Below are 27,647 nucleotides of genomic sequence, written 5' to 3'. Positions count from 1 at the left end.
AAATATCTTCAGGGTCCTTAGCTCTTTGAGAATATCTTCACAAATTTTACTGATGCCAATATACGGAAATATACTCTGAGGGATACTAGCGGGACACTAGGGGCCCAACTCAGCAGAATTACTAACCTCCCTCCCTCCAAAGACCCTAAGATTACCAACACTTCTCTACCCTTCAAGAAGAAGACCCTCGTATATACCGGAGGTCAATTTCTCACTGCATCATTAGTAATTTTCATCTGCATCATGTGTTGAACTCTAGGGTAAAGAAACTGTCCAAATGGCAAATTCGTTGGATAGGGTCCATGAAAAATAATGCACTTTTACCCATGCATTATGTGCAGGGACAGTTCTTATGATGATGCCAGTGAGGTGTAATGCGATTTTAATTTCAAATAAATTCTGTTGAAATTACAAATTTCAATCATTCAACCATGAACCAGAAAAAAATATTATATTTAAAATTATGTAACTCGCAGGAATGAAATGTCACATCCCCTAAAAATTGGCACGGGAAAGTAAACCTTTCATTAATTTTTAACAGCTTTTCAGTTACTTCCCCACCCTTTTAGTCGCCTTCTACGACAAGCAGGGATACTGCGAGAGTATTCTCCATCCCCCTTCTCGCAGGGGTCAAGTATAAATTGCTAAGGCCAACACTTCTTGATCCCATTGGCCCATAATGTGAGACAGTCTACAGTGACAGGCTGAAATCGGCTAGAAAATTTACCATTCTCAGACAAAAATTGCTTACTTTGAGTGTTATTTCTGAAAAGAAATCCCTAATTTTTACCTATATGTTGGCTATTAAAAGTCTGGCTAAGACCATCTTTTAGAAAATGAGGACAAGATAAAACAAAAAAAAATCCCACATGCGTACTAATCTCATATATTGACATAAAATGACAAATGTCACTTAATTATTCACAGCAAATATTAGCTAAATTAACCAAGGCAAGTTGGGAAGCATTTGCTAATGGAAAGAGGGATTAAACACTTTCTCACCTTTTTCAAATAATTGGGTGGAATAGGTTGCACATATAAGATTCATAGCCATCAGTGATTGTACTCCCTTAATGCCAGTTGCAGCACAATCCATATTATCAAACAATTGTTAAGAGAGGAATGAAGAATAAAAATTCTGATTGAAATTTTACAGAACATCATGAATAAATAAAAAATAACGAATTTTATAGAAAACATATTAAAACAGATCTAGTCAGCGAGTAAATATCTTTATGAGCAGCATCCTTGGAACAAGAATATGAGAAATAATGGGTTTCACTCAAAGGTACCACTCATACTAGCTTTGATTCTAACACTTATACTCAATAAAAGAAGAACAAAAGAGAACAACATTTTATTTATACAGGAATTTGGTAATTTTCAATCTCTGAGAGGAAAAATGTGCAATAAATTAGGTAATATGTGTATTCATGTAAATCTGATAAGTTTTGACTTTTATTCTTGGTGAATTTAGCTGATGAGATTATCTGTGAACATAGACACAGATTAAATTATTTATATTTACAATTCATTATAAACACTGGCTTTGTACTTGCACAAGCGTTCTTGGACAAAATTACCCAATCCCTGTCTATGTTCATTTCACACACAACACATGTGAACATGCTTCTGTCCCACACACAAGAGAATGCTTGTTCGGTCAAGCAAATCACTCGGACTCCTCCTTCACCTCCCGCTCCCTCCTAGACTTCTTCTTACGATGCCTGTGGCCTGGGCTACGACTCCGGCTCTTGTGCCGCCTCCTGCGCTCTGTGCTGCGACTGCGAGATCGGTGACGATGCGACCTTCAACAAGTGAAATCGGACAAAGGATAGCAAAATGAAGGGCTTGACATAAAAATCGATATCACAAATTACAATCATTATTGTAAAAGCCACACATATCATTCCCATTGATATTTGAGAACTTTTATCTTGTAGGACCATCAAGCATGGATAAATTGACGTGTAACTTCAAAGTGAGTAGGTGACTTTCGTTGGGTAAGTCAATTGGTGCAGGGAAATAAACAGCAAAACAAGGTGACCAGAAGTGGCATGAGTATTTTATTTGTGGACTTTCATCGTGTATGACCATCAAGTATGGAAAAAATTTACATGTAACTCCAATATGGGTCGGTGACATTTGTTGGGTAAGTCAATTAGAGCAGAGGAATGAACAGCAAAACAAGGTGACCAGGAATGGCGCGAGTATTTTATCACCCACCTGTCCCTGTGCCTGCCTTCCTTCTCCTTGGGCGGAGGAGGTGGAGGAGCCACCACCATGTCGTCCTTGATCCTTTCGTCATCAGGATCACCTCTGCCCGAAACTGAGCCGCTGCCCTTGACACTTCCACCAAAAGCGTCCTGCGATGAGTCCTGGCTGACAAGCCCTGGTTCCTCCTTGCGATCCTTGCTACTCGAGCGAATAGGAGATGACACACCAGTGGAAGATGAATTGGCGAGAGGTAGGGGGACCACCAATGCTGTAGGAGCTGGCCCACCCATGCCTATTGGAGGAGGAGGATGACCCATTTCTGCTCCACTTGCGGAATCCCATGACTGCAACAGGATTATGCAAAGAAAGAAATATAAGTTAATTAATTGATGAGGCAAAGTAAGATCATAGGCTTATATAGTGAAGGAATTCCTCGGGTTCTCCACGGGGTCTATCTATGGCTGATGTTTTGTTCAGATATCCCCAGATGTTAGAGTTGAACATCAAGACAACGGCAACACATAGTTTTACATGTTGGAGAACTCGTGACAAACACCATCAATTAATGGTGTACTTATTTTCAATCTGTAAGTTGCCGCACATTTAAAGCATTCTCTTCTCATGGTTAAAAGATAGTTACCCATAGTTAGCTACTTTTTACCTACCCTGAAGCAACTGAGCTTATTCTGAGACCTCTTGTGACCAAAATGCAAAAATTTCAATGAGAAGACCTAAAACGGATGCTTTGAAAGAGAAACAGGACTTAGCAACGAAAGAAAACTTTTCAGCGCCCAAATTTTTCACTTGAACCAGCACCTCCTTTTCATTCCGGTAAATGGTCTATGGCAGTATAACCTGCATTTATGGTAGCTCATTATTTGTAATCCATCTCACAACATAATTTCATCATGATCTAACCAAAATACAAGAATATTTTACATACATAATGGTCATAATCATTCCTCAAGAGCAATACTTCCATACCTGGAAACACAAGTTATCTTGAGTTTCTAGCAATTTTTTTTCTTGGATAGTCAACAATATTGCAGAGTCCAAAAATGAATTTCATTGAGATACGTGGACACATGAAATACTAAGCACAATACTCGTCGCTATACTATCTGATATCATTCAGAGTCATTGTTAGCCATTTCATACAAATTACTAATATGCACAAGAGAATTGTTATAGAGTAACAAAATACAGTGAGTTCTGAGGGCTAACTGGCATTTTATTAATACCTTTTTTCTGGAAAAAGCAGCTGAAAATGAGGGTGAACCTATTACATGAATTTTTTATTAGACTGCTTAACAATCAAATCCCTTGAGAGCTGAGTGACCTTGGTGCGCAAAAAGATTAACTATGAGAGAGGGGATCATTTGCTGGCCAGTTTAGAGGTGATACAGTCGCTTACAGGCTTGTAACAACTTAACGTTAGAGAAGGTGACGGATTGGAGAGCGATTGTAAGACAACCATTATCCACGTTTGAAAGATCAAGCATCCCCCAACTTTCTCTATTTCCATCATCGGGAAACTTAGTGTGACTCTATTCTATACACCTACCCTAAGCACAATGGACAGTATTGGGATTATTAATGAACCCAGAGAATATTGCAATTATTAAATTCGCAATGGATGTGACAGGACATGCACCCTCACACTAATGTACTCTGACAATTGTCTCACAAGTCTTATGTAAATCATGCAATTTTTGTAATTACTGTATTTACTCATAGAAGCCACCATTTTTCCGAAATGCTGGTGAAATACAGGGGGTGCGCAGCTTACACAGAATCCTCCAGATTTTCATGTAAGCTGCACACCATTTTCCATCAAATTCCTATCGTTTGTTTCTCCAGAGTTTAGCATTGGTGAACGTATCTATGAGCATTGGTAAGTATGGCACAGAATGGAACTTGTAAAGCATTCTGAAGGTATTTGAAAGAAAACCCATCGTTCATCTAAAGTCTGTGCATACAACGATACTTGAAGAAAGGAAACACAATGCTACGAAGCACTTACCTTGTGTATATCATATGAAATATGACACATTGTGGGAGTGATATATGTTCAAATCTATTTCTATATTCTATTCTGTAAGCTGCCACAAAAGGGAGTGGCACCTCAAGTCTTTTCAAAGTCATAATCAGAGTTAGGATCGGCATCTGCGGCAACATGTTTGAGGTATTAAGTAGCCACTTCACTGTATACATTAAAGCTATATTGAAAACATGACAAAGTATTGATTTCACTGTGGCAAGACTATTCATATGCTCTGACGTTGTCACTCATTACTATGAGCGCTTTTCTTTCTGCACTATCCGCTCCATGTGCGAAAGGAGGTAAAGATTTGGAATGGTTGCAATCATAGGGTAAACACAATAGGCTCATAGTGTGAATTTTTGCCAGTAGATGGAGCTACCATCGGGAGAAGCTTAGCCCTGTAGGATAGTAACAACGTCGCACATTTCCCAGTATCCACTATCCCCCACCTATCAGTCTTCAGTCCACCCCTCAAACGTTTCCCTCCTCTCATCAACCACCCAGCAGGCCTCTGACACCCCCAGATCATGGCATGTGCAGGGTTCATATTACTGAGACACTATATCATTAGCTTCACAATAAAACATCTAATTACATGAGAAAGTTATGTTTCACCTTTTCCCTTTCTCGCCAACTGATCTTTTTCAGCCTACCGAGCTCCATGCTTCTCACGGCCAACTGCAACTTGATTCACCTGTTGGGCCCAAAGGTGTCTCAAGATGACTTTCATCAAATGATAAGGTGTCTTGATTTGATTTAAATATTAGTATTGTGCAAAAAATTAGGAAGAAAATGAGACCAAACACGGAGTGCTTTTGACATTTTTGAAGTCTGTTAACCCTTAACTACTGGTGCTGGTAGATCCCCAGGCTGGTGAATTTCTTGCTTACTTCCTGGGTGATTTGGCAACATCGCTTAGCTACTTACAAGGGGAGTACACGACCTTCGGGTGGCCGATTCAATTATTGTAACAAAATGCAAATTAAAGTACCTAATATACACCACGCCACTTCACAATGGTAATTCCTTCAATGCAAAAAAAAACGAGGTATCTATAACGCAACTAGTGGCGCGGGGACATACTGAGCCCCCAAATCACTTTGCACAATGTTTGCCCTTCACAAGGGTGAGATAGACTGACAGAAATAAGTTTGGTGGGAGGGAAGTAGACTTGAAGCTACTAACAAGGGGGATACACGACCTTCGGGTGGCCGATTGAGCTCAAATTTTCTGAATCGGTAGATCACTGCTATCAATTAAATATGCCGAAGCAAGACGACGCACTTCTCAAAACTTTTCGAGAAAAAAGCAATTAAAAATCGTAAAAAACGGGTCTACGGTATATATCCGGTATTTCCTTACCACTCCTTCAAGACAGGGGTGGTCCAGTGGATACGGCAGTTGACAGTGGATGTAAGGATGGAGAGTTCGATCCTTATTCACGGAACTTTTTTTCATTTTATTTTTCAAGGATTTATTGCTTGCATTTTCAAAGATTGTTTTCTTATCTTCGTTAACTCAATTAAAATATTTTTAATTCATTTTTTAAATACTAATAAGTGCTGAAACGGGTAGAAAATGAAGCAAGGGCTGTATAATAGCCTTTCCAAAGGCGATTTTGTATTCATTAGCCGTCTCCACTGGACCACCGCTGTCTTGAAGGAATGGTAAGGAAATACCGGAAATATACCGTAGACCCGTTTTTACGATTTTTAATTGCTTTTTTCTCGAAAATTTTTGAGAAGTGCGTCGTCTTGCTTCGGCATATTTAATTGAAGGCCGTGATCTACCGATTCAGAAAATTTGAGCTCAATCGGCCACCCGAAGGTCGTGTATCCCCCTTGTTAGTAGCTTCAAGTCTACTTCCCCCTCCCACCAAACTTATTTCTGTCAGTCTATCTCACCCTTGTGAAGGGTAAACATTGTGCAAAGTGATTTGGGGGCTCAGCATGGCCCCGCGCCACTAGTTGCCTTATAGATACCTCGTTTTTTTTTGCATTGAAGGAATTACCATTGTGAAGTGGCGTGGTGTATATTAGGTACTTTAATTATCAATTTGTTACAATAATTGAATTATGAGTTCCCAGGACCTGAATGAAGAGAAAATTAAATATGACCTTACGTTTTCAGAAAATAATGCAAGTTTTTTTTCTAAAAATATAAAAAATACGAGCTTGCTGCACCCGCTCCCAGTGGGCTTCCCCCGCTCTTTTTCAATGCAGGTCCACAGAGGGATAGGCGCGTTTCTAATTTCAAAATGTAGAAAAAAAGGGAGGGACTTATGTACAAATTTAATTGGAATGTTCATGTACAAATTGAGGTCAGAGGACCTCTTTAAACACAACATTGGAAGTAATTACACTATCTTCTGTTATACGCACGTAATGACTCATACTTACGTATCAACAGGAGACTTGAATGTGGAATCAGCCGCATTTTGATAAAAGTTATTTCAAGAATGCGAGACATTGTGGCAAATGAACAAATGTATCAGTTTGCGCGCCGTTAACATCAGGAATATTTACTGGTTGTTGTTTTTTGTTTTTTTTTAATTATTTAAAAACCAATTTTAGGAAACAATATCAATATTTAAGAAGTAAGATATGCCGTCGCAGGTTCCCTGATAAATTCTGTGCATTTTGGTACCTCATTTGTAGAGTTTGGTCGCCTATTATGTTGAGAAAAAGGTATCTGTACAGTAGAAATAATATAGAAGATTAAATGTTGAAAATAACAAAATCTAATAATCTACAACTGTTGAAAACAATTTAAACTTTCAAAAATGCATATTGGTTTTGACAAAATATCAGTAGTTATTAAGAAATTAAATGAAAAAATTGGGGATCTGATATGTCCCCATGCCAGTACTAACGTCTCAAAAAACCGTGCCAGTAGTTAAGGGCTAAGCATGGTAGTAGTTTCCCTGAGAAAAATTAAAAATGGAAGTGTAGTGGGGAGTTGGAAGGGATAGAGCTTGGAGTTCCTTCGCCAGAGAAAAGTTTAAGGGCATCGAACAGAAGTTTCAAGTTACCTGATAGTAATAGGAAGTGGTTTCTGTTCTCTTCTTTGAGTCTATCGCCCCTCCCCTTCTCGCCAGTTCCCCTCTTTTCATGCGATCTGCCTTCTTGGTCCCCAAATTCTGAAACAAGCTGATACAATGAGCCACCCGATGTGTTCTTTGGTAACAACCAATAACATTCCGCAATTAGTGTTTTACCTCCGTATGGTTTCAATATTAGTAATGTACGCCAACATAAAAACAAATGAGTCCAAGTATGACACATTTCCGACATGATGAGTGCAATAATTCGGGTTCTCCAGCCACATTTGTCAGTAGCAAAAACCCGGATAACTGCACTAATCATGAACATTGCCGCAAAAACTTTTGCAGGAATTAATTTCTCACATTATTTAACTGTATTAATCATGGCACCGAAACTAAAATTTATAGATTTACCAATGAAGTGATTGTAAATTTACTAAGATGGCATAACATTAACAATAAAAATCAAGCCGGATTCAATCTGTGATTACCTGGTTCATCCACTGGGAATCCTGAGTTGGCTCATATGAGTGGTAATATGGATCTGCCTCAGGAGTATAGAATTCTCCAGCTCCATAAGGAGTGGTTCCATGGTGTGAGGAAAATCTGCAAAAGAACCATTCATTGCTCATTAGTTGATGTGCTCACCAGCAAGGTGCAGTTCTTAACAAAAATTTTATGACCTAGGTGGTTAATTTTAACCCCAGACTATCACGAGAGTTTCACATTGTTTGCATACCAAACGAAGCTTCAAGATTTCTTTACTAATTGAAAGTTCAAAGGAACTTCTAAACTGAAGAAGTTAGAACGTTATATCAACTCTGATATTCCCTCTCACTGATTGTTGTCCTTAGGTATGGCCTGATCTCACCCTCGTATTAAATAAGAGAATTCAATGGAATATGAATTCATGCATGAGATTTACATTCCAGCTGCCTAAAGACAAACCCATAACTCCCAACCTCATGCAATTGAGCTGGCTAGGATCAAAACAAGAAAAAATATCGTACAAGACTTTTTTATTACTTTTTTGAAAATAGAAATCCATATTATCTGCACAAAATATTAAAAAAAAAAAAAAATCAGCAATTGATTCATTTCTAGAGATGGGTCGAATAGCAGATTTCTCGAATTCGAATATCGAATTCGAATATTAAATCATAGCTCGAATATTCGAATACCTCGAATTTCGAATACCTCGAATACTAAATGATGAATGCTGGAATGTTTGACTCGGTTGCCTATGCAGCAGGCAACACAAGATTTTGGGGAGTAATTTTGATTTCCTTAAAGTGATTCGAACAGGAATTTAGCTGATTAATGAATAATTTAATTTTATGGAAACAATTGGGCATATAATTAATTCAACTAACATCGCTTTACCCCCACTCCTGCTGCCAAGTGCTAGCTGACAATCTGAGGCATTTTGCAAAATACAAGCTCTTTTCCACCGGATTTTCTTCAATTATTTTCAGTCCATCTTTGGGAGTTCTCACGAGATAAGAAGATGAATTGGAATTGCTATCAGGGAGAAACCAAATATTCTGAGAAAATATCCTTTTGTCTGTGACTGTAACAATAAAGATTTATAGCACCACTCATAAATTGTAACTTGATATATGTTTTCGGAAAAAAATACCGCATCAACTTCCGAGAAGCTTTGCTGCTCATATCGAGTTTCGCCAGAATGCTAAGTCTCCGTCGTGTTTTGACATTTATTTCTTTGCGTAAAATGCTTAAATAAACTCAGAAATACGTCGTGTTTGGTCTTATTCTTTTTGAAATTACGCGCACATTACTAATATTTCAATTCAATAAAGGTGTAACATCAATTGACGAAAGTCATTCTTAGACACCCTTTGTGCTAATAGATGACTCATGCAGCGGTTGACCTCCACAGAAATGGGGAACTTCGAAGCTGGTAGGAAAAAAAAGGTCAGTGGGGGAGGAAAGGGAGGGCCCGAAACACGTTTCTATTGTTCTCGCGTATTTTTTCGAAGCTAAGGTCTTCGTAATATGATCCCTGCGCGAGCTGTGACCTTTTTTTTATTTTGAAGAAGAGGAAAGCCTCAGAGGGGGGGCTAGTGCTGAATGGAGAGGGATACCGGACCTTGGGAAATGCGCTAATGTAAGTATCCCACGGTACTCACACAGCAGTTGACCTCCAGAAATGGGGAACTTCGAAGCAGGTAGCCAGAAAAAGGTCAGTGGGTGAGAAAAGGGGGGAGGGCGTGAAACACGTTTTTATTGTTCTCGTAACTCGATATTTTTTTCGAAGCAGGGGTCTTCGTAATGCGATTCCTGCGCGAGCTGGGACCTTTTGTTTGATTTCGGAGAAGAGGAAAGCGTCAGAGTGGTTGAGGCGAGTGCTGAATGGAGGGGGATAGAGGATCGTGGGAAATGCCCTAAGGTTGCTATCCCACGGCACTGAGTTTCTCCCGGTGGGGGGAATCGGGGATTTTCGGATTTTTTCACCCGACTATTTTCGGTTCCCCTCGTCGAACACTTTTCACCGCTAAAATCCACGAATTTGATGCAATTCGTCAACTTGCGTAGAACGGCGCTGCGAGCACTAAATGACTACAGTTCTCTACATTTTTCCGAGTCACTACCAACGACGTGCGTGCGACAGTGTATGACGCGAAATTCAAAGTATTCGAGGTATTCGAGGCGGTACTTTTCGCATAACTATTCGAAATCTCGAATATCGAATACTTTCTAGTATTCGAGGTATTCGAGTATTCGCGGATACTATTCGCACATCTCTATTCATTTCACCTCATTAAATTCAGATCTTTTCCTTATCCCCATTCACCACACCAACAAGTTAAATCTTTTATAACAAGTTTGTATGATAATTTAATGACAGAACAGAATGCATGAAATGGGAATTGCTAGGGATAGCCACCAAGTAATAACTAATCCAAAAAAGGCAGTAAAAATTTGTGGAATAATATAAAAATAATTTTTACAAAATGCATACGAAATTTATAAAAAAAAGACAGCACCACGTACATAGGTTTAAAACCAAAACAGTATTTCATATGCATGAATAGGTTTAAATATATGCATGTGTGCCATTGACCTTGCTTTGTTTACATAGTACGTACATACAATGTACCGTATAAGCGTGTGTGTGTGGGCGCACCCCTATTTTGAGAATCGGAGCTGTGAAGAAAAAAATTTTGGGCATTTTTTTTAATACTATCGCGCGGTGTTGCAGACGTACGCCTGGAATTTCGACAGTTATCGAACTTTCCTCTTTCAATATTAATTAAAAGAGGAAATTTTGATAACTGCGGCGGTAATAGCAGCATAAGAGGGAGTAGAAAGAGTACGCCGTTGCTCTACGATGCTTGTCCTATTCACGAAGAATTTTGTTTAAATGCTCTCGCAGGAGTATTGCAATAGAATTGCAGCCGTGGAAAATTTTAAGGCAAAACACGACAGGCACATAGCATGAACCTTCCCAAGAGCTTGGACAACAATCTCAGCACCGGGGCAATCTCAGCGCCGTGGGATAATAACCACGTCGTAAATTTAACGGAACCACACTCGGCCCTCCATCGGCCAATGCCTCTGCCGTTTTTTTTCCTTTCCGAGACCCCACAGGAAAATAGGAAAACATCAAGTTACAGGGGAACAATGGAAATGTGTTTTATCCCTACCCCGTCTCACCAACTGACCTTGATCGATCTCCCATTTTATGGAGGCCAAATGCTAGGTGAGTCATCTACTGAGCCCGAAGATATCTCGATAGCTTTCAATAATTGTATGACACGCACGAGGTTCAAATAAAAGAAAGAGATCTAACGCGACGCATATCTGACAGAATTTGAATTTTTTAAGCTCTAATTGTTTGACACAAAGATTTATAGTTACAACAAGGCAACTAATATTCAAAATAATCCAAACAGAACAATTTCGGAAGAAACAAGCGTAGCATAAGCGCATTCAAACAAGACGAGACGGACTGGAAACTTTAGGCAACGCAAACTGTGTATATCACTTTGCTGCGCCTTCGCCCCTTCGCTTTGAAGGCAACGATGTCAATGCAAGATCGGACGTGTTCTTCCCGTGCTCCTTCGCTCATAGCCTCGTAGCTTGAAATACGGAGGGGAGGGACTGCGCTCCTTCCCCTCCGTATTTCGTTGCTTGCTTCGAAGACGGAGGGTTCGCACTCCTTCCCCTCAACCTCTCCTTCCACGCTCTTCACTTATAGGCATTTCTGATTTCTTCCATCCACAATTTAGTCCAACAATGAACACACTCGTTCGAATTTTTTAAAGCGCAGGTTTTTAAACCAATATAATTTTCAGTTGCAATAATCCTCATATTAGCGTCTGAAGATGATTTTTGGAAAATCAGGTCCTCAGCGTAATGGAAATCACTAGGCAAGACAGATGTTGACTATTGACCAGGTATGTCATCCAAAAATACGCGTTTCTCTGTTTGATAACCGATTACTATATGCAGTATAAATGCCGCGGGATGCCCACTTGTGGCAGTAAATTTAGCGCGCCCTTCGGAGTGAAAAACCCCCACGCGATCTTTTCCATGTTCACCTCCGGGGAACCGACGTGACGGCGCGATGCTTAAAAGAAAAGCAAACAGGAGCATTTTAAAAATACGTCACTAAGGGAGAAACTCCCCTGCCTACCGCTTGTTTTTCACCTAGGATTACAGATGACTGACTCACACTGAAAACCAAGGACACTCAGTTCCCCTTAGACTTGCGACCGGTGAAGGGGAGGGGGGAAGATAAGAAGTTTGTGTAAGAGGCGCACCCTCATTTTCTGCTGCAATTTCTGGGAAAAAAGGTGCGCCTCTTACACGCGCTTATACGGTAATATTATTTTTGAAGTGAACTGTTGGACAGATGTGCTTTGGAAGGATCGAAAGGGGAGATTCCATGGTGTGAGGTTGACCCATGTACTAATTCAGTTAAAGTAGGGATGGACCGATTCAAATACCGATATAAAGTATAGGCTGATATTTATGGTATTGGTAGCATCAGTATCGGCAGTCAAGTCAGTGCTTATCCGATATTTTCAAATTTCAGATTTTTACCGCTACTGTGACCAATCAAACGAGGTGTTGCCTTCTCCTGCTAGAGCGCTATGGTACCAAATGCCATCGGAAAAGTTATCTAATAGTAAGACTGAGACGGTTTCAGAGTGTGTTTCTTTCGAACACCAAAGTCATTCTTTCATAATTACATTAGATATTTAAAAATCAATAAGTATGCTAATTATCTTACGACTACGTGCTTTTGTTTATAGTATAAAGCAGTTCTTGCAATTTTCTTTTTGTTATATGGAATTGTGTGTTGAAGCAATGTCTTCTACTTAAGCTACGCAATGCTGACTTCATGGTAGCTTTGGAATAATTTGATGAAATGTGATTATTTACAATGACAGGAAAAAAAGTCATGCCCAGTAAAAAATACAGTGAAATTTGGAGATGTTTCAAAGAAGTTCAAAGTGACCTCCAACATACTATTTGCACCTTGTGTAACGTAAGAGTTTCGAGTGGGGAAAAACATGTGAGGAGTTTTACTACAAATAATATGAGGGAGCAAATTGCAGTACACCATGCGCTGGTCCATGGTAAGCATAGGCCTAGTTCTAATGTCGAGCCTGAGTTCAGTGGCGGCTTGCCCATAAGGACTCTCGGACGCCGCCCCTCCCAAATATTTGAAAAAGTAAAAAAAAATAAATATCCATGAATTTATAATTATATATCTAATTAATCAAAGTGTTTTTTCAGTCACATACATCGAAAGTGTTGGAAAAACACGAAAAGAAAAAGCGCAAGAAGTTCGTATTTGTAGCCGTGGGGCGCTGGCCAGAACGTCCCAATCCATCCCCATGCAGTTATATGGAGAGTGGTAGTGGTGGGGGCCGCTGGTGCTATGACGCGTCTAACGTTGTGTCTTATGGAACTCTTGGGACGTCGTCCGAAAATGCGCAGAGCGACGTTTGAGTTGACATCGCTGCGCAGGCCGGCGGGCGTACAATCTGGCGTCTACTTGGTGCTGCCACAGAAAAGGGACGTACGGAATCAGAATGGTCACTGTACTGGGTGTAGTTATACGATTTTAATTTTTAATTACTGGTAGGTATTGCTACAGAAAATAAATTATCCCATTATGCTTGCGTTTTTTTGGTGTTTGGATTCCGGAACACATAAAATCAACCAGTTAAAGGCCGTATTGATGTAGGAAAACTATTCCCGAGTATTTGCCACAGTTCTATTATGATTACGAATTTCAAGAACCTTGGGGAAACTAATATTATAATGTTTAGGCCTGAACAATGTATTCATATCTTCCCGATGTTTAGAAATGCGGTACCTATTTTTCAGATAAATTTATCAAAAGACCTGCAGTATTAGGAAAATCAGTTAACATTCCCCACTGATTTATAATTTAAGAAATGGGTGCGTGCGTGATAGGGAAGGATTAAACATGATTTAACCCGTAAAACGTGACTTTAAATGGAGTTATTCAATGAATGTCAAGAAGTTCCGCGTACAATGCACCTTTTGTGTGTAGGGTCATCATTTTTCTAGCCATCCTTGTTCTATTAGTTCATGTTCACCTAATTCCTCAGCGGCAGAGCGGTAGCTGTCTGACGGAAAATGTCCCCTTGGGTCTGATTTAAGTGGCTTCGAAGAGTTCATATCAGTGCGGATATCCTTACAGCTCCTATCTGTGGTTCAGAGTCGTCTTCTTTTACGATCTAGAATTTATATTCTATTATATCATGGCAATGATTTCGAAGACATGGTTATTCCAAGTGCGAACCGTTGGCGTTTCGCGTGTTTACCACACATGAATCAGACTCAAGGAGATGGTCCGTGACGTCTGCTTGAATGCCTTTGCTGACCTTAAATTCGTCCCTCAGCTGAATCAGCATTAGTGGACCACGACTTCCATCTCCCTTGAGTCTTCCTTATAGTAACGGCAAGACTCTCGGAAAGAACGGAGTGAAATGAGTTCAGACATCATTTTTGAGGGGTTAACTGTGCTTAATTGCCGATTAAGAAGTTTCTTAGTGCTGTGTGTACATTCACGAAGACAATTTTGAATTAAGCAACAGTGCTCGTTTTTGTTATAGGGAAATATAGGGAAAAATTGTCCCCAAATCTGTGTCCAGGCACCTTGTTCTTTTGGTCGTATTTTTCGTCGGCTCATTTTGTGTCGTCCCTTGTTTATTAAGTCCCTTGTTTATTTATAGACTAGTGCCCTTACCATGTGTTCAATCGGAAAGAAATTGTTGTCCGGCGCTGATTTCAACGAACGTGTAATTGATCACTTCGCTGGACAAAAGGAAAGAAGGATGGACTTCTGCAATATAACTAAAGGCATGTGAGTATTTCAGATTTTGTTAAAAATGTGTGAGAAATGTTTAATTATTGATTTTAAATCATACTGTATTCAAGAAGCAACGCGTACACAGCAATCAAAGTTTACATCTGCAATAGCAAAGCGCGCGCATTCTAGTAGTGTTTGTTACCTAGTGGAAGTCAGTGACACTCCCCTCCCTCCTCAGGTGTTACAAGTGTCATTGCTACCTAAATCTTTGCAAATGTTGAATATATTTGACAAATAACGCATTACGATTGCAAAATGAACAACATAAGTGTATTGCGGGCATATCCGCACGAAGAATTTAGGCGCTAAAACCTAAAGTTACGTATTTTCGTTTGTATTTGCAAAATATCGCAGCAAATATATTTTTATTCTTCAAGATCATTGTTTAGTATAATCGAGAGTCCGGACTAAGCCGATCCGTATGACCGAGAGTCTACTGCATTTAGTATTTATTAATCAAGCTTTATTAGGAAAACAAGGTATTTTTGTAGAAATAAACGGAACATATGGCATCACAAAATTTTATTCCTAGATTGCCGTAAAAACTTAATAAAATACACGAAATATTAAAAAACTATGACCCCCGGTGGAGTGCGCCCCCCCCAGCATTTGACTCACGAGCCGCCACTGCCTGAGTTATGACCTGACTCGGCTAAAAAGACACAGTTAGTGCCTACACCAGATGAGGAGGACTGTCTGCCGTTGGATGCGTTGCAGCCAAGCTCAAGTGCTACACCGAGGACTTAGGATCATTACCTTGCTTTGAGATTGATTCAAGCTTCGAATCTAGTAGTCTTTCAACTCTTGGAAGAGTTAATCTCAAAGCAGAAATCAGTGAGGAAAATACTCCTAAGCAGGTTAATTTTTTAGCAAACTACTGTGGTAAAGTTTCTGCATTACACAAGGCTACGCCCACATTTGCGAACAAAGCTGCATATTCTTCCACTACAGGTGATGCATTACCAAGTTCACATAATATGCAGCCAACTATACGTGATATGATTAAGAAGAAAAAACTTTATCATGCACTTCATTACAGCGCAATTAAAACCACCGAACTGACAGCCAGAATGATTGCAACAGACAACAACCCTTTACACCAGTGGAAGATAAAGGATTTAGGGATTAAATCAATTACAGGTGGTCCCAGACTTTTGCACACAATGTGTTCCTGAAAATGTGTACGTAAGTCGAAACATTGAGAATATTTTGCATGTTATTCAAAAATATACAGAAGACACTCTGAATTCAGATAATATTTCATGCAATATCGTTGCGGAAAGTGTAGATGTTGCACATGAATTAAACAGCACTCGAATAGAAAAACACTATTAAGAAGAAGCACTTTCATTCATTAATTTTATTGAAAGCTGTGTGGAGGCGTATAGTCAACTTTTAATGAAGGTTGCACTACAGCTTTCTCTACTCTTGAAAAAGGAGCCTATAGCAAGCAGTGTCTTTCTAAAAAAAATCACCTTGATTAAAGTCAACTCTGCCCTCAATCATATACGTTCGTATTGTCCGCATATACAGTGGAACTTGGTTAGTACGTTTCTGAAGGGACCACGAAAAATGAACGTACTAACCAGGAAAACGTACTAACGAGGAAAGTAAATAAAAGCAGTCGGGGTTATTGCAATCAGTGAAAAAGTCGTCATAATTACAATTACTATCGGTAGTTCTCATAGGATCGCCTTCCTGAACTCTTTTCACATTTAAAATCAAGGAAATGAGCTCTACCATGAAAAACAATACCACGTGAATAAAAATCGCAATTTTTCATGGACATCCCGGAGACGATTTCATGATTACGGCGTCTATCTCCCGTGATTTATCCTATATATATTTACGGAACGAGGACGAGTGAAGCTCAGACAATAATAATAATAATAATAATTTATTCTTCCATGCATACATATTTTTTTTTTTTTTTTACAGAATATTACATCCATTCAAGGAAGTAAGGTAGCCCATAAGGCAATAAGCCTGTGTTTGGGCTAACTTCAATTTTCATTAATTGCGGAAATGATAACACATACAACCAAAATACACAATACCTTGAGAAAAAAATACATGTGCGTAATAATATAATAACAGAGCTGACCTTAAGATGAGATACAACTTATAATGTACAACACATATGATGCCTAGGGTATTTTCTGCAATATACCGACCCTTTACCATAGCTTTTCGATGTCTTCAAAAGTCATTATCCATTTCTGTATCAACCTTTTGTATTTACCAAAACAATTTGTCTCTTTAATTGTATTTGGTAGCATATTATACAATTTTGGTCCCATATACAAAAAACTCCTTTTATACATCGTTAAATTAGGCTTGTGCATAGGGATCGAGAAACCTCTGCGAGGATTAAACAGCACATAGCTCCCAAAAATTTTTGGGCTATATCCACTACGCAAAAAAAAATTTTTTAACACTTTATAGCAATACATATATCTTAGCGGGAGTATGTTAAGTTCAATGAATAAAGGACGGGAATGTTCGTAACGCTTTTTAAGTAATAATAGTCTAACAATTTTTTTCTGCACGAAGTAGGCTGATTTTAAGGTGTTAAAATAAGCTCCACCCCAACAAGTAAGCCCATAATCCAACTTGGAGTGTACCAAAGCATGGTAAATCATTTTTCGGGCAAAGAGAGGGCATTTATTACGGATAAAATAAAATTTGGTGAGACTACGCTTTAAAACAGCACTTACATTTGCGATTTGCTTATCCCATTTCAGGCGATAATCTAATGTTACTCCCAGATACTTCACTTCTTTTGTCATTTTAATAACAGGGCAAGTACAAGAGTGCATTGAACAGTCTAAGGTGTGATACTGTAATTTGACATCAAGATTATAATAGTCACAAATATCATAAAACATACATTGTGTTTTTCTTTCGCTTAGTTCCAAGCCGTTATATTGAAACCAGTGTCGTAGACAGGATAAGTCATGCTGCATGGCATTAACAACTTCATCCCAGGTAGAATACACATAATTTAAGGCCACATCATCTGCGAAAGTTGTTATCTTACCATTTAATTCAAGGTTACATAAATCATTAATATAAGTTAAGAAGAGAATAGGGCCCAATACAGAACCCTGAGGTACACCAGTATTGATACTGCTAAAGGCACTAAACGAGTTTTTTACCTTTACACATTGTGAACGATTAGTTAAGTAGCTCCGAAACCAGTTAAGAGCTATACCTCTTACGCCAGCCATTTCTAATTTCTGTAACAGTATTTTGTGGTCTAATGAATCGAATGCTTTTTTGATGTCAATAAAAATAGTCCCAACTCGTTTCTTGGCATTAATACCTTCAAAAACATCAGTCATATAATTCATTAATGCGTGTTCAGTACTTTTACCACTTAAAAAACCAAACTGATTAACACTAAAGAATTTTACTTTATGGAGATAGCTAAGGAGTCTTTTTTTCATCAACTTCTCAACTATTTTAGATAGTATGGAAAGTAGTGAAATAGGCCTATAATTTTCAATATTGAGCCGTTCCCCTTTTTTAAATACTGGAATGACTACTGCCTTTTTCAATGGATTAGGAAATTCACCTTTCTCGAAGCTCAAATTGCAGATATGGGCAAAAACAGGTGCTATATTTGTGATTACACAAGCGAAGACAAGTCATTTTTCTTTCTCACAGCGTACTCGGAGAATATAACAACGACCCGGAGTAAGTCGACTGGTTTTTTAAACATGATAAAAATTGGGCAAAATTATATTGACTTTCAAATTACGGCAACAGCCGTAGACATTCCCTTCTGGAATGATACCATTTCGATTGTAAAATCGATCGATATATCGACTGATGACACGCAAGATTATTAGATTACGACGTAATTACTAGAAAATTTTATATTAAACAGTTGAAATTTACTTTCAAAATTTGTCTAATGTCGTCTGCTTTCGTTCCGAGATCAAGTATTTTTAAGCTAAGCTTCGCGTGGAGATCCAGAGGATCGTCTGCTCCCGCAACAGTAGTCAAGTAAATACGCACGACATCGAGTTTATGGAGCAGTACTGCTTTAGATAATGTGGGAATTGTCTAATACCGTTAAGACTCATTTCTTCATCATGATAACTCGTGCAATAGCAACAATTGCCCACTCACGAACTTTATGCGCAGCAGTGGGCACTCCCAAGCGCTCCAAAGGCAACAGAAGGTGAGGAGCTCGGGGTGGGGAAAATTGGGGCTTCTTATTGGCTGTACTTTTTCATAGTCAGAAATTCCCCAAAAATGGCCGCATTTTATTATTCAGCACGTCACAAGAATTCAGAAATGCATTTGGATAAATTACGGTAGAAGAAAGAGATGTGGAATGAATGGAAGAATGTAAATGGCTAATAATTATAAATTAAATCATGAATTCAGACGTTTGCGACCCTTAAGAAGACACTAGAGAACGAATTGCGGGTTGCGTCACGGCAAGCAATTGAGCGTACTAACCAGGAAAGCGCAATTTTTTCAAACGTACTAACCAAATTCTTTTACCTGTATTTTGTTCGGATGGTACCGGGACCGAGGGAAATTGCCGTACTAAGGAGGAAAACGTACTAAGGAGGAACGTACTAACCAAGTTCCACTGTACTACCGTATGAAACAGTTAATGTTGGGATGCGCAGTAAACATCCCAGGAACAGCAAAAAATTACAGACTAACTTTCGAAAGTCTTAATTTAGCGTATGAAAGTCAAGTAAAAGGTGTCAATTCGGAATGTACGTAAGTCGAGGACCGCCTGTGCTTAGAACCACAATGAACAAAACCGGGTCAAAATATTTTTCATATGTAGCCATACCAACAACCTATAAGACTACAACAAACTCAGTTTGTGAGCTAATACTATCAGTTATCCAAAAACTTTTAAGCATTACTACATATTTACATTGCGGTCATCTCCAGCTAATGAAGACTACTTGGCCTTGTCAGGTCATTTTATAACACCAGAGTATGAACTAAAGCACATTTCTTTGGCTCTTATCCCATTTACTGTGGGAATTCATATAGGAGGAAACATAAATAATTTTCTTCGTGATTGTTTTGAAGAATGGAATTCAGTTGAAAAAGTTAATTTCACAGTTAAGGGCAATGGCAGAAACTTTATACCTGCGATGGAAAAAGGAAAATTTGAACATATTCTATGCATTGCACATAGGGTGGTTTCCCATTTCTTTTTAATTGCCTAAATCGAAAGATTATCACTTCTGGAGCACGTACTTCACGCTTTTAGATTTTTAAATCATGACATCTATTTCTCGCGATTAAAGGAAAAGTGAACATTTTCAAGAGCACGAAAACGCGATGGCTAAGTATGAATTCTGGGAAAATCCCATGTGACATCATTCTGGTTCCTGCTGTCGCCATGTGAGACCACCTTTGTGCGAGGATATGAGTGCTGCTACGATGCAGGCTGCAAGCAGGTACCAGAGTACCCTGCTAGCAGGTAGCGCTTGTCTCAAATAAGTATTATTAATACCCTACAAAAAAGAAAACTTTCAGACCTAAGGCAATTTTAATAGGCGATTATTAAGAGATGTTTCCCTCGGCTCTGTGCCACATGCATACATTGGTAATCTCAGACAACGTAAAACTCCTGACTGCTCCTATACAATCTAGTTCCCTGTGACGTCACGTGGAATGGCATCGCATGTGTGCCAATCAGGCCTTTTTCAAATGAGGTTAAAATTTACCATTAACATTCGTCTAGACTTCGATTTCTAAAACCAAATAATTTTCATATTATGAATACACTAACGTTGGGTAACAAATCGCAATCAATGCCTTTCGTTTTCTTTGATGAAGGTAACTACCCTATTAGTGGTCAAAGATGGCACATTCCACAACAATGAAATCAATAATCTGCTTAAAAATTGTAGACGTTAAGTTGGTTATTATAAACACTCCATACAAGCCAATAAGATTATGAAGAAGTCCTGGAAAGTTCTAGGAGTGCCACAGCATAAGTTAGTGCAGGATGAGCCAACTCCTTGGAACAGTACCCTAAATATGCTTGAAATATTACTTGAACAGCGAAGGGCTGTTTCATGTACCTCTCAAGAGCTAAGCGTTCCAGTTGAACTTACCTATGTACAGTGGTCATGCATACAAACAATTGTTGATATATTACTTATCTATAGAGTAGAAACAAAAGCTTAGCAAGTGCACCTGAAGTTATACCAATTGTTAATTCTGTTCATCAGAGCCTAACAAAGACAGCTGGTAGGCATGATGGCATCTGAAAAGGTATGTTGGCATCTCTTAATGTCTAGTATGGGTCATGTGAAAGTAATCCTATACATGCAATAAGTACTATCCTAAATTCAAGAAAGTTATATTTATAGACAAAAACTGCAGCTAAGGCTTATGACTACAGTAGACTCTCGTTAATACGAACAACGTTATTACGAAGCTCTCATTATTATGAATCAAATCGTTGGTCCCAACGGAAACACCAATTTAACCTATAGGAAAAGACGTAACTACGAAATTAAAAACCTTAGTCCCAGTAGTTACAAAATGAAATTTATTGCCAAGTTCCACGAATTAGCAACGGCATTTCGGTGGGTATTCATTTGCCGGCCTCGGTGGCGGTGGGGTAAAGTCCTCGACTGCCAAACCGAAGGTCGCGGGTTCGAGTCCTGCCTGGGTAAGTTACCCTTATCCAGGGCATGGGCGTGTGTGAATGTCCTTCATTGTTAATAGATTAATTCCCCATTGTAAAGGCCGTAAAAGTGCTGTTTATGGGGTAGTGGAAATAAATAAAAAAATAAAAAAAAAAAAAATATACACTACGCCAAGGTTTAATAATTACGCCACTTTTAAGTTCTCCTTGTGTAATGTACCCAAGAGCATCAATTATGCTTCTTTCTCCAGTATACAAGCAACATCATATAATAAGCTTCATTCCTGTGGAATCATGGTTGCCCATTCACAACCGCTTGTAAATTGGATGTACAGTTAGTCCTCTTCCTACGCACATTCGACTTATGAACTTAGATATGAGAATTCAAAAATTTCTAATTTTGAATTTGGCGCCTTTCGATTTGGCCGATGCGACGCAGTGTGGCGTAGAGGAACTTGCACTTTGGGCATAATCTGAACAATGTATTATTGAATCAGGTGTGAAGTTAGGAACTATTCAGCGTTACGCCCATTCTTCCTTACTGCGGATAGCGATTTTTTCAACTCCGGCTGTGTTGCACACCCAGGTAGTTGAGTTCGTTATAATCGTGAGTTAGTGCACATTTGTAATGCAGAGTTGCATTCAGCAGGATAAGGCCTCGGGTATGATACGAGCGGCGTGCGGCAACCTGAGCGGCAGCGGTGGCTACAATACGAGCGGCAATTTTCTAACCGCTCAGGTTTATCACCTTTTCTAACTTCAGTCTTCCTTTGTTTGGCCGTATTCTCACTACTTTGATGTTTCTCTGCTTACATTTTCAACTACACTGAAGGATGAATCTACTGAGCGGCGAGCGGCAGTGGAAAAGAAATCGGTCTGGACTTGGAACCATGAGCGGCACTGGGCGGCGCCGCTCACCGCTCAAACATATCGTACCCACCCTCAATGGATTTACACGCAACTAAATGAGGCCCGATATCAGAGCGGCGCCGCTCACGCCACTTGCCGCTCGTATCGTACCCGGGGCCTAACTGTATTCTTTGATGATCTAACGATTTGATCGTTGGATTATTCTTCTTCATAGGATAATCCTCCAAAGTTGCTAGAATAGCAATGGCTGATGCCTGGTTTCGCTGGTGGTAGGACCCGCCCGCCTTTGTGACGGTGTGGCATTTCTCATCCCTTCCCTTCCTTTCCAATCCCATCCCAGGAAGCGTCGTCGGGCTCCTATCACAGCGGCGCCTCCTTCCTGTCCTCCCCCTTCTGGGAGCAGAGGTAAAAAGCTAGCGCTTACAGACCTTGCCCCCAGGAGTGTATCCTTGTGAGCCCGCCCTAGGAGTTTCGTTCCAACTGTACTCTTTGATGCCTTAAATACAGTCCAGCTGGCGAGTTTCCTGATGCCAGCACAAAAGCAGGGGCGGAAAACCCTGCGCCAGCACGGAATTTCAAAGTCTGCATGAAACAAGTAACTTTGTACTTTACCGAAAGCATCATACCACTGTTTCGAAACATGCCAAGAGGACATATGCATCTTACATTCACCTTATTTTCATGAAAACTGAGATTTAGGCATTGGACTTTCCCCGGTATCACTAGTAGCACACAAACCCAAATGCAGGATTTTTACCGAATCAGAGTAATAAATGAAGATATTACTTACGTAGTAATGGGAGGTATAAGATTGTGAGGGGGCGGAATGTCAAATGGAGGCAAACCAGGTGGTGGTACCGACATGTCTGGAAATGGTTTCCGGCTGTATTCCCGCCTATCTGCAGTCATCACCTGATTCAAAATGAAAACAATGAGAAGACATATGCCCAGTCAGAATACCCCAGAGATAATAACAAAAATACAAACTTGTTTAATCAAAGGATACTACAATTATCAAATACATAGGTGCTTCATTACCATAAAGACATAGATGATGTGTTTTCATTCTACCCTCAACAAACATCAACATCAAGCATCAAGATAAGATGTCCCATTCTGCTTCATTAAACACGTACCAAACCCTCAAATTTGATATGTGACAAGCAAGAGTTAAATATCTCCAACATTAAAACATTTTACAAAATATTTGTATGAAAAAATGTCAAAATTTTTAATTGCAAATTGCAAAATATACTAAGACAATTTCTTCAGGGAAAGGGAAAATCATCGATCATATAATTTTTAAATAACTTGACATGAAACAAAATGGATTTCAACATCAAACAGAAATTTTCAGTGCATCAATGATCATGGACTAGATGTCACTTTCATTGATAATAAAAGAAGCAAAATCTAACACATGACAGCATATAAAGTACCCAGTAATCATCTAAATCAATCACAAAAGCTTAACTACAGTCCAGCCGCCAAGAGTTGTCCGATAACAGGTGGAAGGGTCTAGTTCGGGGTAGGATGCAAGGTTGCCAGGTAAGAAAGAGAAATGCCCACGTCACTTGTAAACATAAGGGTTTTTTAAAGAAAGGAGCTTGAAGGGACGACAAGCATTAAGGACCCAAAGGAAGAATCCCTTGCTTCAGTGATTTCAAGAAACGGCTTTTTTGGTAGTTCAGGCTTATTTTGGAGCTCCATATGCATGTGACAACGTTGTATGACAAGACGAGGGTGTGAGGTGCTTTTGAGGGACAGCGATTGGCTGCAAACCATGTTGGCGCAGGGTTTTCCACGCCTCCTTTTGTGCTGTCATCACACAACTCCCACCAGCCGGACTGTAGTCTCCTCCATTTCTCGATCAATGAGAATAATTAAATAAAGATACAAACCTCAATGACATTTTCTTTAGCAGTAGCTGCAGGCTTGTCAAGACTACGACGTGATGCAAGGGAAGTGCCTCCGATGACATCAATGGAACCAGCCAGCTTGCGTCCAGGAGGAGGTCCAGCTTTCTTAGGTCCCATACTTCCAGAATACTTTGAGTTGTCATTCACGATCGCGACAGGAATGTTGCCCTGTAAAGATTAGAAGTCAATGTCGATAGGAAAATATAACAACTAATTACCTAATTGCAACCTGCTCAGCCCATTAGCTCTAGGAGCCATAAGAACTTTGAATTGAGGAGTTACCTAATTTTCCAAAGTAACTGGGATCACAAACATCGGAACGGACTAGTAAACAAAAACTGTTTTCATTGCACCATACTTAAAAAAACATATAGTACTATAAAATGAAATTTAGTACGCCATGACAATATTTGCATACTAAGTCTTCCAATTCATTTCACAAAAACTTCTTCACCAAGTCTTAGATTTAGTCCTTATGTTTCCCTTCAAGTCAAATGTGACATACGCCACACACATCTACTTCTCAATGATGAAAGGAGAAAAATGACAATTATAACTTATTAACTATAAATGGAGATATATTTCATCGTCCAATATTTATATTTTTAGGATAATAACTTGGACATCAGATGGTTTAACGTTCTAAAAACTCTCACATAAAGTTATGATTATGCATTACTGACGGAACATTGGGTCCTAACATGGGCAATCATTGAATTAGAATCATAAAAGCAAAGTTATTTTCTGCAAAATTATTGCCATCTATTAAAAATATTTTAGACTCGCCTACTTAAAAATTACTTCATAAAATGTGGCATATAACCAAGGTAACATTATAAGGCTTCTCCCAGTGGTCTATAATTTCTGAGAAATAAGAATAAAGGTTATCACCACCTAGTTATCCAAAGTAGGTTTTTATACAATCAGCCCAATGCATGATAAGAACCTGTTTAAAAGTATCGGCACACTGTTTTGGTGATTAATACTGCATAAACTTTTGTAAAATATACACATTTTCCCTAAAAATCACAGTTGAAAAAAGGCGTATGTCTTACAATAACTCCCTCCCATGTGGCTATGGCATCCAGAATATCCGACAAAATTCATGGTAAGTCAGCAGTATATTAACAAATTTATGTGCTATCCACCAAGGTCACCTCTTGTGAATAGTGTACCCATAAAATCTACCTGGGTAAATTACGAGACACAAGTAGAAAGCGTAGATGGAAAGTAGCCGAAAATAACAGCAAAGATCTACAAGAATCTACAACACCTCGCCATGAGGTTAAGAGTTATGCCATTTTTTCTCCTACGTAAAATCATGCAAAGGATCTGACTTTTACTGAAATCACAGTACCATGCAATCTAACAAAGTTTATTATCAAACTAGATATGCTATGCTTTCCCTTTCAGTAATCCTTCTTTGTTCGATTGTTCCTAACCCTTGACCTTTTAAAGAGGATTCCAAAATACAATGCTGGAGTGGTTTGTACAGGTTTCTGGTCTTTAAATTTGCCAAGGGAGGTTATCCTGAATCCAAAGTTCTTCAAGATACCAACCTCACAAGAAGTTGAGATCAGTCTAATTTAAACAAAGACCTTAATCAGCCCCTTATCTAATACTGGCCTTTGAATGGATCCACAAAAAGATCAAAAGATCTTTGGCATGAACCAGTAAATAAACTTTGTGCAACCAAAGACCTAGTAGGTAAATGCAGGGAAATAATGGACTACCTACTTCGAGTAGGGTTAAAAGGGATTTTGGCTATAAACCACTTTCCTTGCAAGCACAACGGATTGGCAGCCCTTGGTTGACACCTTGCATTTAAAAACAAAATTCATCCAAAAGAACAAAACATGAGCAGTGCAAAGGGAGGGATAGCAAGCAATGTAGGATATACAAAGCAGCCACATATGGCGAAGGCACTACTAGAAAACAATATTAAATTACTTCTCAACAGAATATAATGCAAACTAAGCAAGACAAACTAGAAACATTTCATAAGAAACTTGCACTTAATAAAAATTGATAACATTTCTTCCACTAAGACAATCCAAGGATCAGCTGAAAGCTTAATGCATGAACAAGAATTTCAGCCTATGAAAGCCATCAATCAATGAACATAAGCTATAGCAATGGACCACATTCTAGTACAATAGGATAAAATAGTACAACAGGAACAAAATCTTTAACAAGTAAGAATTCTAAAGAACAGCCATTCAGTACTTAACACTGTTATAGGTGCTAGATGTTGAAATAACACACTCTAGAGAGGGGCTCTCTCTACATTACAAACTATTGTAGAAAAAGAAGTAAACTAAGGAGAGCTCATACCGAGGTCGACCCAAGGAATTCGCTTACTTTTCCGGGCCCCCCAATTTGACCAAGGCCCACTCCAGACTCATGGATTCTCATTCTTTTCTGTCGCTCACAATATGCACGCCAAGTTTCCTCATTAAAACCATAGTTGAAGTAGTCTGCAAAAGGTCATAGGTCATTACAATGGGGATGGAAAAATGATGAGGCACAATAAAACAAACGTTAGGATTTCAAATTAGTATCCCAAACAGCAATTCATTCATTCCCAACCTGTTATATCAGCTCCTGGTTTTCTCCAGGGTTTATCCTCCAAAGAATCCAAGTTAAAGTCATGAGCTTGAACCCCATTGATGGTTCCAACTGCTTCAAACTCTTCAATTGAAAATTTTCCTGGCTGCTGCAGGGACAAGGAATTGTACTACAAAAAAAAAAGAAGTTTGTGACTACAACAAACACAAATGAGAAAGATTAAGAAGCCATTAAAGGCTCACATGAAATTACTAGCAAATAATTTACATTTTCAATTCACAACTAACCACCCAAATGGAATACCCTAATTGCTCCTGGTCCAGTTAGCATTTTATATTTCAATGAAAATAATTCCCAGTCCTGTCTTTGTGTAAAACTTAATTTCCAAAAACCAATGAGGCTACCCACACTAGCAACAGAGTGAAATTAGTAAAAATGGACATGCGAGTGCGAGTACTCGAAAATTCGAGTCTAGTAGTTTGGGTGACAGATCTGTCGAAGTCAATAAGTTCAGTAATCTAATGACAAATTAATCTATCCAGGTGCCATCATGGAACTCATGTAATAATGTCATTTTTAAAGTTGATAAGTAACTCTTATACCTTGGTCTTGGAGTATTACCTTGCTGTACTCCCTATAGTGGCCGACGTGGGCACCGAATACCTTTTTGTCAGCCGAGGCGGCCGATTGTCTTCCGAACTGGCGGCATATTCAGAGTAATCGGAGTGGACCACTGCATTGCTCATACTTTCGTATGTGATACTTTTATACCCTATCCTACTTTCTTTACTCAAGCACCGCAATAATACATAAAAGCTGTTAAGATTTATGAGAAAAGAATGTAATTTGTAGGTTTTAGAGGACAATTACAGTTTTTCGAGAGTTTGACGTAACAACTTCACGAATGGTGCTGTATTTTAGCCATTTTTATTACTGCCAACGTCCAATGTTATTTTCAATAT

At 39.0% G+C, this 27,647-nt stretch overlaps 1 protein-coding gene across 5 annotated transcripts in view; it reads right to left on the bottom strand.

The window, feature by feature from the left end:
- Positions 1–1,342: 1,342 nt before the first annotated feature.
- Positions 1,343–27,647, bottom strand: part of LOC124160887 (pre-mRNA 3'-end-processing factor FIP1) — a 29,224-nt gene continuing 2,919 nt past the window's right edge. Inside the window, exons 4-11 of one of the 5 annotated variants that reach the window (XM_046537004.1) lie at positions 26,707–26,854; positions 26,452–26,594; positions 24,100–24,285; positions 22,989–23,110; positions 7,796–7,910; positions 7,293–7,400; positions 2,227–2,561; positions 1,343–1,808 (exon numbers count right to left, since the gene is read on the bottom strand). In XM_046537004.1, the coding sequence (XP_046392960.1) occupies positions 1,673–1,808; positions 2,227–2,561; positions 7,293–7,400; positions 7,796–7,910; positions 22,989–23,110; positions 24,100–24,285; positions 26,452–26,594; positions 26,707–26,854 (1,293 nt within the window). In that variant the 3' untranslated portion in view covers positions 1,343–1,672. The remainder of the gene's footprint in view (positions 1,809–2,226; positions 2,562–7,292; positions 7,401–7,795; positions 7,911–22,988; positions 23,111–24,099; positions 24,286–26,451; positions 26,595–26,706; positions 26,855–27,647) is intronic. The other 4 variants (XM_046537006.1, XM_046537007.1, XM_046537005.1 and 1 more) reach the window with 4 other exon arrangements.

This window comes from Ischnura elegans, chromosome 6, assembly GCF_921293095.1.
Source record: "Ischnura elegans chromosome 6, ioIscEleg1.1, whole genome shotgun sequence".
Classification (NCBI taxonomy): Eukaryota; Metazoa; Arthropoda; class Insecta; order Odonata; family Coenagrionidae; genus Ischnura; species Ischnura elegans.
This window is presented reverse-complemented; position numbering and strand designations above follow the sequence as displayed.